Source organism: Neolamprologus brichardi, chromosome 18, assembly GCF_056152115.1.
Source record: "Neolamprologus brichardi isolate AB-2024 chromosome 18, ASM5615211v1, whole genome shotgun sequence".
NCBI lineage: Eukaryota > Metazoa > Chordata > Actinopteri > Cichliformes > Cichlidae > Neolamprologus > Neolamprologus brichardi.
The window spans coordinates 15,344,691-15,358,955 of record NC_142121.1 but is presented as its reverse complement, the minus strand read 5'-3'; the positions used below and the strand labels follow the sequence as shown (position 1 = coordinate 15,358,955).

At 42.6% G+C, this 14,265-nt stretch overlaps 2 protein-coding genes across 16 annotated transcripts in view; both read right to left on the bottom strand.

The window, feature by feature from the left end:
* Positions 1-2,777: 2,777 nt before the first annotated feature.
* Positions 2,778-5,174, bottom strand: larp6b (La ribonucleoprotein 6, translational regulator b). The gene is made up of 3 exons (XM_006792246.2): positions 4,194-5,174; positions 3,938-4,124; positions 2,778-3,819 (listed from the first exon to the last, which is right to left on the bottom strand). Exons 1-3 carry the CDS (start codon positions 4,208-4,210, stop codon positions 2,869-2,871), a joined length of 1,155 nt encoding a protein of 384 aa, XP_006792309.2. The 5' UTR covers positions 4,211-5,174; the 3' UTR covers positions 2,778-2,868.
* Positions 5,175-7,604: 2,430 nt separating this feature from the next.
* The window catches only part of LOC102792271 (receptor-type tyrosine-protein phosphatase F), a 159,991-nt gene continuing 153,330 nt past the window's right edge, over positions 7,605-14,265 (bottom strand). For all 15 annotated transcript variants that reach the window (XM_087832577.1, XM_035908305.2, XM_035908311.2 and 12 more), the window contains 5 exons: positions 12,787-12,913; positions 11,722-11,847; positions 10,513-10,667; positions 10,254-10,389; positions 7,605-9,613 (listed from right to left, as the gene is read on the bottom strand). In XM_087832577.1, the coding sequence (XP_087688703.1) occupies positions 9,545-9,613; positions 10,254-10,389; positions 10,513-10,667; positions 11,722-11,847; positions 12,787-12,913 (613 nt within the window). In that variant the 3' untranslated portion in view covers positions 7,605-9,544. The remainder of the gene's footprint in view (positions 9,614-10,253; positions 10,390-10,512; positions 10,668-11,721; positions 11,848-12,786; positions 12,914-14,265) is intronic.

The window sequence follows — 14,265 nt, the reverse complement described above, 5'->3', positions numbered from 1 at the left end:
CTCTGAATATAAGCATGCATTTCATGGCATTCAGCCTGATCCATCCAAAAAGAGGAGAGCTGGATGTTTAGAGAAGCCACTGAGTGGTCAGTTTTACTTCAGAAAACTCATGTCTTGATGCTTCCCCGTACAGAACTGGTGGTCTTCTTTGCAAACTTGAACCTTAAAATGGGAGAACAGAGCAGAACCAGGGTACGGTGGCATGTAATAAGCAGATCTTACAGATTGCTTTACTTTTATCACATCTGTTGTGAATATCTGTGAATTTCCATTGCCTTATGATTATTTTTTTCTCCAAGGAACAACACCGATGAAGGATAATGCACATTTCCTTACCCTTTTTTTTTTCCCAGCAGCAGGTCTCCTCTTCAGCTCAAGCAAGAACAACTCTGCGGGTCGTGAAGATGGGTTAGGGTGAGGAGGGAGAGTGTAGTTACCGTAAGTGGAGCACAGAGCTTCTCCGATGCCTCTGAGTGCCTTCCCCTTCAACTCATGCTCCTCCTCCTCCATAGTTGTGCTTGTGGGCCGAGTCGGATTACTCCTGACATGATAATCTCTCTCCAGAAGCACTAAAGGATGCTTTGGCCTGAGTAAAGGCTTACATTTACCTTCTGCCGCAAGAGAGCGTGCCATCTTAAGCAGGCAATTGGTAATAGCCTCAAATGGGCAGATCAGTGCAGTTTAGCGGGGTCTGCTAAAACGAGTGTCTTCCAATCTTTTAGTGGGAATTAAGAAAGTTCACAATTGGTTTAAAGGGGGCTAAGAGAACATAAACTCCGAGTAAACAGAATTATCACAGCAGAGGTATTTCATGATAACCCAATCTACAGCTGGCTGGAGATAAACCCATTGATGTTGTTGTTCAGGATCACATCCACATCCCCTCCAATACAGTATTTTAGCCTTGAGCGACAAATGAGGAGCAGATGGTTGTGTTTTTGGAAGGTATCAGGCGCTCCACACTGTAATCTAAATAAATACCCTATCCACAGGGGGAAATGCGTCAGGTGTGTGGGGTCAGCGATGTATAAACAAACTAAGGAGACAACTGAGGGGGATACGCGAAGCCTCGCAGGTGCTGTCGTGGAGCGGGTTGCATTAACCTACAGGTAAACAGAATGAATGATCCAGAATCGTTTCTGGAGATGGTGAAATAAAGCAGCGCAGTAATAAAGCCAGCACACCAACAGGAAACTAATTATTTGCTAACAAATATCTCATTCTCACAACATGAGTCATTCAGATTTCCTCGAGCCAAATTATACACAAATCAAAGCTCCACTAGAGGGGCGGAGATGTGGCCAAGTGTGAAATTTCTAAGACTTAAAATTCCTTCATCGTTGCGTGGGACAAACCAAAGGAATCTTTGCCCAAAGCTTTGTGTCGTTTGTGTATCAACAGATATTATTCTAAGGTTGTTATCACAGTGACCTGAAGGGGTAGATATTTCTTTTAGCCCAAAGGTTAAGGCAACGCGTTTTAACACAACCCTCAGCAACTTGGAGAAAAGCAATAGAACAAATGAAGAATGGAAAAAAGAAAACGTCTTTTCATTACAGGCGGCAGGTGCAAAATATTATTATTACACTAACTTATTTAACAGACATCTCAATAACTGGCCTGAACAGCCTATGTAAAGACATAATGACTTCCACCTAGCAGGGAATATTGTGCTTTTCCAGCCTCAAAAAGGAGCTATCGGCACACAGAGATTTCCTAACATCGGACAGAAACATGCCTACTCTGTACATATTGTTCACAGATGTGTAAAGTTTTCATAGACCTGCCTCAGCTGCAGTATAAACCCAACAGCTGTTAATTGCTAAATCAAGGCAGATACAGTACGAGTGAAAGGCTCGATCTGTATACACGAAAACGTCTCGCTCAAAAAGTTACGATTACATTAGTCACGAAGACAGTCTGACACATGAGAATACTCGAGGGGGGGGGGCAACATAGCATGTTTCCAATTTCAATATGATAGAATTCCATACACGTTGTGATTGAATCTTTTCCACTAGGCGTGGATAAGTGAAGAAACACATTTTGTTTAGTTTTGGGCAAGATTTTAAGGAAGCCCTCAATCAGTAACACTATAAACAGACCATTCCAGTTGAGGTGTCATTAGAAAGGCTGGAAATAAGGCACAAATGTTGCTACTACGCACATCTTGCACAAGACGTGGTTTGATGATTGGACAAGTAACCTTTCGCCAAATGTCATCTCGGCGAGTGGAAAACTGCTTTTTAGAGAACCAAAATCTAAACAGAAAACGATGCACTCAGACAATGAGGGCCTTTTATGAGTGTTTCATGTTGAAAGACAAGCCTTCTGTCTAAGGAAAGCGGTAAAAAGGTAAATCCATCCCTGCCAGAGAACAAATATACAATACAATTTGCAGTTGTGAGCAGACAGGCTGAGGCCCCAGAGGTGCAGAGGCCACTCAGGTTTCAAAAGAGGTGTGTACAGACTCGGAGACACTTTTATTCCAGCTCTTAAAATCCTGAGTTTGGGTTAAAATTTTAAACTTCCTGCTAAAATGTATTCAGTTCAATTTAGTTTTATTCATATAGCACCATATCACAATAACAAGGATTCAAGGTGCTTTGTATTGTAAGGTAAAGACCCTGAAATGTACTGATTTCAATGTATATGCTGCGTTTGCAGTGTGTGTGTGAACAAGTGTGAACGTGGCTAAATGCTGCCCCCATTTGTCAGTGGTTTATAACTACACACCACCCCGAATGAACCAGGTCTTAACAATCAAGATGCAAACATTTAAAGAGCGTGTGCTGTTTATTGCAAAGCAAATATTTTTGCTTCTCAGCTTTTAATTCAAACATTTTTTTTTAAATAAATCTGTTAATGTCACTTTTTCCAAGGGAGGTCGAGCTGTTCCCGGTGCCTCACTCTGAGCTGAAAACCACTGGTGCCATCAGGGCCAAAGGGCTGACGTATTACCCTCTGAATCGAGCTGGGTGCATTCGGGTGCCCGGTCTCTTTGCGGTTCAATTCAAGGGCCGCTAATTTACGCTTGAGCACCCACGGGCTCTGGGAAATTTCTTTATCGCAGTCTCCAGAGTTCCACGTCATCCTACTGTCACTATGATTCCAACCAGGGAAGGACTGGCCATTGCAGCTGCTGGAAATCGGGTCAACATTCTGCGGTGCAGGGTTATCCGTGGACGCGTTTGGCTGATGTGTTTCTGGAGGTCCGTCAAAAAACGCAGTGGGTGAAGAATTCTCCTGCTGGACTAAGTTCTCTGGGATTTCAGGTGGATTTTCCTCCTTCTCGGGAAGGATTTGGCTTGCTTCTTCTGGGGATTCGTCCTCAGTGAAGTGATGTATTGACTGGAATCCCATAGGTACAACACACATGCCCTTCCCATTAGACTTCTCCTCTTCTGCTTTCAGGGCACTGTAGGCCTTACGAACGGTCTCTAAACTGTCAAACTTGATCACCGCACATAAGTGCTGGCCAAGCTCCTTGTGACGTTTCCCGTAGCACTGCATGTCTGCGGGAAGCTCCCTTCCAGGTGGCACAATCTGGAATGAAGTAACTCTGCCGTATATGCTGAACTTTTGGAGCACATTCTCGGAGAGCGCAGCGGGCTCCGGGCCTCGGACTGCACCGTCGTCACTGCTTTGCTCCTTGGAAAAGTTCCAAGCGAGGAGGTGCTTGCTGGTGGGGGAACACATCAGCCATTTGGGAAGCGGCTCTATGCGCCTCACTTTGGTGGACTCATCATTCACCTCCAGAAGGTCTGAGTACAATGCTCCCACCAGAGTCATGTACCAGTTTTTGGTCAGGGTCCTTATCTGCGGCAAACACGGGCAACCTCAGCTTTGTTCGTATTTTACTGGATTGTTTTCATTCAAACTGCTGGAATGTAAACACCACAGAAAGCACACCAAAATGTTTTTTTGTCTTTTGTACCTTTTTCAAAGAAGTGAGAAGCTTGAGACTGACGAAACCCTGCTTGTTCTTCTGCACATGTTTGAGCAGGAAGCCGTCCTCTGCCAGGTGGCTGTCAGAGAAGAGCTCCTCCAAATGGGTTTTGATCTTCAAACACAGCATCTCACCTTCACAGTCATCTTCACTTTGGAAGCACAGTTGATCAAATCTGTGACAAATGATTCATAATCAGCAAGCAACTTCAAGAGAAACATTTGTCATTTTTAGATTTCCTTACCTAATCAGATCGCTCATGGTGTGTCGTAAGGATTATGATAGCAGAGCAATAAACTGTTGTCTTTGCTATTTCCTTGGAAATTAAAGGCAGCTGTAACTAACACGGAATCAAGCAACTGTTCATATGACCACAACAACCTCATTTGGTTTCTAAGGAATCCAAAAACAACATTTTGTAAAATGCTATAGCTGAAATTCCACATTACAAAATTAACTTCCACCAGCACCAACAACACATTTAAAAACAAAGAGAGCAAAAAAACTCAAACAAAACAAAATCCCAAAATGAAACAAAAAAAAAAAACCCATCGTGAGGACAAACTGTTTTTTGCTATAAAAAATATCACCAGGGCTACAATTAAGGGCCACTGTGCACAACAGAAAAACCAACAGTTAATCAGTATTACTATCAGCACTTAAACCATTAGAGATGTGAATTTAAAGCAGTTAAAAGTGCACAATCAAATCAAAAGGAAAATTATGATGCCGTCTGCCTTTCAAAAAACAAAACAGATACAGCAGCACATTACAAACAGCAACAAAAATGATCCTTTAAATCCATGCTCGTGTGCTTTTGTCTTAAGCTCATTCATCCTTTTTAGCGTGGGCCTGCTACTACACGCTGAAAGCAACAACAGATCCATCACTCGCACGAGATGGTTTATTTCCATGTTTTAGTCAACAAACTTGATTAATTATAAATATAAAACCCTTTGCAGGCTGTTCTTCAGCTCCACTCACCCCCCCGGCCCCCCGTCTTATTGTTATGAGGCATCAGCAGGTGGTGATTTAGCAGTCCGTGTGGGCTTCTAGTGAGGAGGGGAAAAGGAGATGTCGGGGTGTTCCGAGCACATCCGCTGACACGGATATAAACTGGATATACACACGTGTGTTAAGATTACAAAGTGTTAGCTTGAAATTGTCTGCACTGTGTAAAAGTTCGAAACTTCAACAACCGCTTCATCAAAACTCATCATTATTCAAATACGAGTGACAGCAGCATTTCCATGACAACAGGAGCAAACAACCACCAAACTGTTATTAGGTCTTGGGTAAAAAAAAAATCACTTCCTCAGTGACTCATTTCCTGTATCCCTCCAAGGTATGCAGCAAATTGAGCTTTCAGGCACCGATGAATCAATGTGATCTTGAATCATCACTGACACTCAGATGTGTTGCACCTCTGATTGCAAACAGAAGGACCTGTTCGTGACATGGACACTTGTGTTTTCCTCCACTACGAAGGAAAACAATACTTGTAAAGGTGGAAAGGGTAAATGCAGAGCTCTAGACGGAATAAATAGAGGGTTTTACCACACTGAAGCACAAGTAAACAATTGCTGATCATTCCCAATCAGACCGGTTAAGGTGGACAGAAACAGGCCAATAGAAAAATGTGACGATCCATTTGAACAGAGCACTCCAAACCAGTAAACAGCAGTTCCTCCACTGGCCGCCTGAGGCTCCCTCCAAAAGCCCCCAGGGAAATCAAACCCTCTTGACTGTCGTGCTGGGATGTCGAACTTCTGAGCAAAAGTAGTTTTAATTTCAACATGTTTTTCCATTTTTCTTCTGCTTATCCGATTCAGGGTTGCAGGGGTGCTGGAGCCCATCCCAGCTGTCAAGGGGTGAGATGCAGGTTACACCCTGGACAGGTCACCAGTCTGTCGCAGGGTTAATACAGAGAGATAGACAACTATTCACACACCTATGGGCAGTTTAGAACCACAGAGTAACCTAACCCCATGCATGTGTTTGGAATATGGGAGGAAGCTGCAGTACCCACGAGGAAGGTCATACGGACACAGGGAGAAAGGCTCCAGGCTGGATACAAACCCAGGACCTTGTTGCTGTAAGGGGACAGTGTCAAAAACCTAACAGTGTGTCTTCTCCTTAAAAACTCACGTTTACATTTTTTTAAAGATTGAAAGTTTTTATATTTATGCCAACAGAGACTGTAGCTGTGTGCTAGCCCTCTCCTCTGCTAATTTGACAGTGAAATGTGTTTGAGGCGTTGGTCCGTTTTCATGGAATTAAAACAACATGGCCTGCGCTATGTAGCTCATTTTACTAACAGCACGTCCAAGAAGTTTCTCAAATTTCTATGAGTAAAGTACTAGTATTTTACATTATTTGGCACTAATAACCAGCTTCTGTCTGTGAGTGAACCAAGGTGCTAAACAGGGTTACTAGTGGTCATGGCTAAAACGCTAGAGTTGAGGCTTCTCAAGGAGTTACTGGTCATGTCCTACTTTTATGAACAGTTTATGCTACAAATCAGACGAACAATACACAGTTAATGTGAAAATTTGCTAAACACTGAATGACTACTCTCATATAACATTTATTTACTAGTCGTCACCAGAGATGGTGACGACTAGTGTAATTTTTGCTTGATGCATAAAGTTAAAAGATTAAAACTAATAAAACAAGTTTTAAAAAGAGACTTTTCCATTTGATTACATTTTGTATGATGGATTATGTAGAAAAAGTAGAATTGGGATGAAAGATCTATCGCTTTATCACCTATTCAGGTTGTAAATCGTGTTTTTAAAAAGTAACTAAGTAATTAATTACTTTTGAAAATAAGTAATCAGTAAAGTAACGGGATTACTTTTTGGGGGAAGTAATCAGTAATTAGTTACTGATTACATTTTTTAAGTAACTTGACCAACACTGGTCGTCACTAAAATGGGCTTTGGACAGTTAATAATGATCATTTTGTCATTCGCACTTCACTGCAGCTGTTAAAGTCAGTAAAATGTGGCACATTGAAATGTAAAGCCAAATATACATACATAAAAAAATACATTTTACAAGAGGAAGATAAGACATTTTACGTATAAATGAAAAGTCTGAATTTGAGCTCATGTGCTTTTATACGGGTGGTGTTCACTCCACAGCAACAGAAGCAAGGATATCACAGCCCTGCCCACTTCAATCCAGCACCCTCCTCTGCTTCAAACCAAAGAAGAACAAATCAAGCGTTCTCTAATGTGAAATGAACCACATATTTAAACACTTATGGAAGCCTTGAGTTGTGCTTATTTTGCCTTAGACGGTGTACAAAGGTGTAATCAGAAGCTGATTAAGAAATTAAGAAAACTTTTCTTTCCAAAGGTGTGGGGGGAGATTAAAAACTAAAAAGTACTAAGGGGCTGGCATCTTTCAAAAGTCAGAGACTCTCCCCACCACTCCACAAACACACTTTTAGAAATACCTCAACACAAAGGAAACTCAATTAACTGCAACTATAGCAGCCATGCATCACAAAACAGTTGTGAGCGACCACATGCTCAGTGGGCGATAAGCAGGCACGGTCACAGGTGTCTCTTTGAGCGTGAGGTAAAGAGCATCTTGTAAGATGTAAACTTTCCACTTTTAGTAAGAAACAAAGGATCACAGGCCAGTCTTTGTACAAAAACCCAATTATGTAACTTTATTAACATCAATGGTTTTTTTTTTTATCATCAACAGTTTCTTTTGAAATTCCAGTTCTTTATCAACAAATAGAAAACAGACTGTGTACAACAGATCGAACCCCTACAGCACTAAGCATTCACAAGGTAAAAATGAACATTTGTTTTTTTTTGCCAGCGTTTTCAAGTCCCCCCACCCCACTCCCTCCCATTCCTCCCACCACCACCACCACACTTAGGCCTTCTGGATCTGAAGCTCCCCTCCTGCAGTTTGTGTGGGAGAAGCTGTGTGCTTGAGCAGTGCGATGCCCGTGGCGAGTGAGGAGTCGTCCATTTGATGGGGTCGGGGTGTGTGTTGGGGGGGTTTTGTGCTGTTTTTCCTCATTCGGGCGAACAACCGGCTGTCAAAGTTACTATGGTAGTACAGTAGATACAACGGGTGTTTCCATTAATACACACGCTAGGACAGCAGGCTCTCTGCGGTGTCTCTAGGTAGATCAGCAGAATTTATCCTTTTTAACAATATACTTTTGAAGCTGTGTATATATCTATGTGTAATTGTACATATATATAATCAATCATAATTATATATATATATATATATATATATATTTATAGTTCTATTTCTGTATAAAATAATATCAGTCCAAAGGGCTGAGTCTTTTTCCCTCTGGTAGGAATGGTTGATTCTGTACAGGTACCAACGCTGATGGCTCTGCTCCTCAGCCCATATGAACCACTTCCGCTCCCGTCCGGTCTGCGTGGTTCCACTCCAGCAAACCGAGGTTAATGGTGAGTGAGGAGATGGGAGGGACTTGAAGAGCATCTATGTTCAGAGAGCGGAAGTTTATATTCTGTTGCCTACCCTTTGGGTATAAAAGTTTGTCTTTCCTCAGGTAAGTTCTCCTCAGTGGAGTATGAAGGCCTCAATGCCATAGGCTTCTGATGAAAAAAAACAACAAAACAACCCAAAACAAAACAGGAAAAAAGAAAAAAAAAAAACAACCCAAAAACCGTACAAATAATGTGCTTTCCATTTCTGTACAACTCTGATTTAGTCTCTTGTTAGATATTTCACTTGTGTTTTTAGCTAGCTACCACGTTTACAAGACAACTACAGCAAGTCTGTGCTCTGAAATCAATTTTCTCAGTTGATTTTTTTTTTCCGTACACTTGAAACGGCAAGTGAAAAGGCAAAATTTGAGCTATTGAACTGAGTAAGACCAAAAACAACGTTTATGACACATAAAATGATAAAAACAACAATGTGATGTGACAAAAAAACATCTGAGAGCAGCTCAGAGAACAGTGGTCCTCCTGTATTAGTACCTAGGAACATGTTAAAAACACATGTCCCCTCTGCTAAAGTACCCTATAAATGATTATGAAAATAATGCATACCCGAGGCTGCTGGGCAGTTTAAGACAGAAGAAATGCATGATATTAAAACGATTATTAAAAACAACCCCCAAAAAATGTATACTAAACAATAACGTTTGACAAAATGAATCATAAAAACACAATAAAAACAACAACAAAAATGAAAATGCTCTCTTTGTGCTACCAGTAGCCTTTGACAATCAGGGAGGATTGGCTTCGGCGGAGCAGAGAGGCGAGCTGCCAGTCTGCGCCGTCGGGTCTGTACAAGAGTTGTCATAGTTGTCAATAGTCACTGTAATGTTTTATTTTTTTAAAGCAAAAAAATCTCAGGTGGTTGGTTAACTCGGCGTGTATCTCTGTGATTGGATAAAAACCGTCAACGGGTCAGCAAGCTCATCCCTTTCTCCGCCCCTCCGGTAGCTGCGAGGGGACAGGGTTTGTAGCGGGGTGGGGGCGGGGACTGGGGGGGATCAAGTGATTGGATGGCGGCTGAGATGGGACACTTGGCACACTCCTGAGAGGTCTGACCGGGGAAGGTGCTCGGTGGGAGTGGTTACGTTGCATAGTGGTCAAAGCTCCCCAGGTACTCCAGTGCTGCCCTGTAGCACAGCTGGTACTGGTCCTGTAGAGAAGAAGGAAGAAGACGGTGAGAAAGTTGTCATCGATCTTCCTGCTGTTAAATATAATGACTGGTCTCGTCCAGCCAACAAAATATTCATTAACTTGGTTTAAAGCAGCATTTCTTGTAATCTGCATTTATAAAGGTTTCTTCTAAACAAAGCTTTAAAAAGCAGGCCAGACGTATTCTCAAAACTAGCTGTAGTACTTTCAAGTATTTACACTAGAGGCGCTACAATGTTTTTCCTTTTCTTTTTATATCTTAAAAAGACATTTTTATATCAGAAACCTTAAAAGGTTTATGAACTCATTTGAATTCACACCATGTCTTTTTCCCTCTAATATCCTTTGTTATGTAACGTATTTATGATTTCTTCACTTGAAGAGAATGTGACGCAGGGCTGCTTTGATAGCATTAGTTGAATTTGCTGTGGGATTTCTTACCCCCCTCCCCTCCTCCCAACAACCTTTTTTTTTTTTGATTAAAGGAGGATTTGTCAGTAAGTCTTTGCTTTTATGGCACCAAAATGAAAAGGGACACTTCAGATTGCACAGAGTTTAAATCAGAGAAATATACAATGCTGACTTTCAAACGCTGTCCGGTCACTGCGGGAACAATCGCCTGATCAGTACATCGCCCTTACCTCTGTCTGCACCATGGCGGGCCGCTGGGTGCGAAGCGTCTTTACTGTCTGGAAGAGGTCAACCACACCTTCGTACCTCATCCTCTCTAGCACGATGCTGAGGGTGATGAAGACTCCGGTCCTGCCCACCCCGGCACTAGCAAACACACACACACACACACACAGACAGTGTTACTACAACTGCTGTCTAAATATTCTAAATATGCAGAAATTTCAATCGTGGTGGGAGCAGAGCCCAACGCACAGTCGTTCTCCTCACCTGCAGTGTACAGTGATTGGTCCGTCCTGTCCAAACTGTTCCTTGGTTTTGTGCACCTGTCCAATGAAATCTATGAAGCCTTCTCCAGTTTTTGGCACTCCTTGCTCTGGCCAGTCGGTGAACTGGAACTGGCGGATTGTTCTGGACTGGCCATCCTGAGGGGGGAGCAGATATGGAGCTTCAGAGAGAAGTTTCATTTAAAAGAGAGACCCAGCTCTCTGCTGTACTCTGGAGTGGGCGCTTCACAGATCTCGCTGTGCTTTGAACTCAAAAGGGGGGAAAAATAAACAACAACCCAGCAGAGGGTTTCATGTCGAGGTTTATGAGTATCCTGTTGGCTGTCACTGCAGCCATCTGATCATCAAATATCTACCTCAGACGCAGTATGAATAAAGCTGACCACCTGGATCACAGTGACAGATTTGTGGCAGCGTAGTGTCAGAATTATGCGGAGTAAATGAGCACATTTCTAAACATATAATTTGTTCAACCTTTGTTTATACAGGATCGCAGAAGGGACCATAAAATGTGGCTCACAAAGCGAAAACATACATATAGACAAATATTCAGGTCTGCAAACTGCAGAGAGGAACATATATTTATATACACACACACACACGCACACCCATATAAAAGAAAGAGTGGATGTGGGATTAGAGTGTTGCTGTGCTGGGAGCCTTCAGATGACAGTAAAGTATATTTATAGCTCATTGAAACTACTGCATCACAGGGAGTTGCAGTACTGGCCCTCAGGGATTGAAGGCTATGCTTTTCATGTATTTTCACAGCGATCGTGAAACACACATGCGCCGGCGTGCACGCGCACATACAACGCACGCTCACATCTAGAAGCACAAAAACCGCGCACGATTCACAGCACAAGCATGCTGCTGCTAAATCTGGGTGAAAATGTTTGATGGCGCATTCACTTGATGTCAGCCTGTCAGGAAAAATAACACAGAGCGCGTTCTGATCATCTCTACCTTGAAATTACAGTCGGTATAATTCTTAACACTTAGCGTGAATGTCAGCGTTCGGATGAAAACCTAAAATTAAGATGGATTTTTGGTTGGACGGCTGTATTTGTGGAAAATGCCAATGAACCTCCCCACCTCCACTGCCTTGAAGACATGTACGTAGACATATTCGAGTCCACACACACACACATGTGGGCACATCTGCAGCGTTTCACACACAGAGTGAACTCACCCTGGCATCTGTGACTTTGAACTCTCTGAGGATGTACTGAGGCATGTTGTACTCAGCCATCGGATCCACCACAAAGTACTGGTACCTGGCTGACCGCTCTGCTGGCCAGTACTGATGACACTTCTCCTACAAGAGAAAAAGAGAAGGAAGAAACTCTCAGCTCTTAAATTTAAACAACCTTTCTCCATTAGGGGAAAAATGACTGCTCCGATTTGTTATTGGTATGTTTTTAGGACAGGTTACTGTACGTCATTAATCATTTGGAGTCATGAGAACGGCTCTGCTTACAAAAGAAAATCCTGATAGACTAATCTGTGGTTCTGAAATACTACCTGATTCATCTTAGGTGGCAAAATATTTACATAATTTGTTTGTGTTCTTAACTACAGCGATGATTTGCATGAGAGCTTTTTTCATCAGCTGTGATTACGGCTGAGAGGGTGATAAAAGCTGTAAAATGCAGTTGAGTGCTGTCAGAATCACCTGCATAATCACAGAACCGCTCACAGTAAGATATTATGGATTTAATCAAATTGCTGCCAAGATGAGTGCCCCATTTTTTTTCCCTGTAAGGAATGTGACTGATGATCTGAGAGATTTATTCGCCATTTCGCTGAAAGTGAAGTTTAGACAATATGATTTTTATGCTGTACCCTTAAAATGTGGAGCCAACACTTGGTTATTTTAACTTGTCATTACAACTGAAAAGAACCAACTTTGCACTGTTTAAAGGTTAAGAAACAATAAAACCTGCAAAACAGTCTAACAGTACCTCTTTGAGGGGAAGGCTAACGAGCGGTATGCCATGATGGAGCCTGACTTGCGGTTTGCCCCCGTATCCAGCCTTTGTGTTACGCTAAGTGTTCCCTGAGTGCAGCTTTACAGTCTATACTTCGCAGGCATATAATTCAGAGAGAGGATGCGCATCCTAAAACTAAAATCTAAGTCTCAAAAGTAGTGACGGCGTTAGACAATTTGGAGTTCAACCCTTGAAAGAAGAAACGAGCTCACAATGCCCACGTATAGACACTGTCGTCTCATTTTTAGTCTGCGCTCGCGTCTTACCCGTCCCATCTCTCGTAGCTTGGTGAGCATGACAACAATGGTGGAGTTGTGCTCCCACAGCATCCTCCAGAAGTCTTCAGTGGTTTCAGCCAGCGGGCCCTGGGTGGCCAGGTAGGCTTTCTGCTGTCTGAAGATGCAAATTCACACAGAGGAGGCGAAGAGTAAAGATCACACATAATAATTATGAATTTTATGGTGCTTTTACAACTGGCATTAAGAAGCACATCCCAAAGCAATAACCAGAAAGGATTAAATGATTAAAGAAGAGCTGTGGCTGCAGAGTGGTTAGCAAAGGAATTATTCCCACTGTGCTTCCAGAAAATTACGTCTTACAAAGTCCTTGAATACTCAGACATAAACTTATTGAAATGAAACTTAAAGGGCAGAAAAACTAAAACCCAACACATTTGCATGACATTTACAGTATATACACATTTACAGTATATACACAATGTGATATTTAGTAAAGGTAAACAAAAGCAGCTTGAAGCTGTTTAGCTGGGTATTTCAGATCCTGTTTGCAGGCTTTGTATACGCTGAAAGTGTGACAATGTCAACAAGACATTTCCTGCATATTTACTGTACATGGTAAATAATTGATGGCAGCTATCCTCATTCTTGAGTAATCTAAGCCTGTAGATCCTCTGACCCCCTCTTTCCTCTTTGAAACACAGACTTAGAGAGAGAGAGAGGCAGCACTTGATATGCTCACAAAACGAGAGATGAGCTCATCCACTGAGGTGCCAGAGCTGTGCTGGTGTCCTACGTGACTTTGGTCCAGCTGAGCAGTTTGTTGTGTCAAACAGCAGGTGGCAGCAGTGCGCCGATCAACAGAGAGCAGTCTCTGAGTAATCCAACACACAAACCCAAGCAGAAGAATGCATGTGCGCACACACTCTCACATGTTTGCAACACATGCAAACTGGCATCCAGGTGTAGGCATTTTTGGGTGCAGAAGTTCTGCAAGTATATTCACATGCAGACACACGCACGCTGAGCCATGGCTGAACAGCTAATGAAGGTGCTGCAGGCAAAGCGCTAATGTGGAACTGGGAGATTAGAATGTACTCTGGGCCTCGCTCACACAAACACAGAAACAACAGATTGGGGGAGAAGAGATGACATACAGAGAGGGGGAGGCGAAAAGAGTGAGGAATCAAATTAAAAAGACGAAAACGGGGGGAAGAAAGCGCAAACTATACAGCAGAGATGTGCAAAGTACTGAGAGGATGTTGAGATGAGATGAAAGAGCGAACGCTGCTCTCTCCAGCTGGTCATCAGAGTGCAATGTAGGACTCGCTGCCGAGGACGAGGAGGGTGGAGGGAAGAGAACAGAAGAGAGGAGGCAGGGGGAGAGGAAAAGGAAGAAAATGAGAAAGCAGGAAAAGGGGATTTGAGAGCAGCAGAGGAAGAAAGGGAAGCAAAGAAAAAGCAGAGCTAAGCAGGGGATGAATACTAAAATTTAAATTGATAGGGTGG

Excerpts from the sequence above, each read along its gene's own strand:
- larp6b (XM_006792246.2), bottom strand. Across the intron at positions 3,820-3,937 it reads TTCTCACTTCTTTGAAAAAG|ATAAGGACCCTGACCAAAAA; the intron begins GTACAAAAGACA and ends TGTTTGCCGCAG.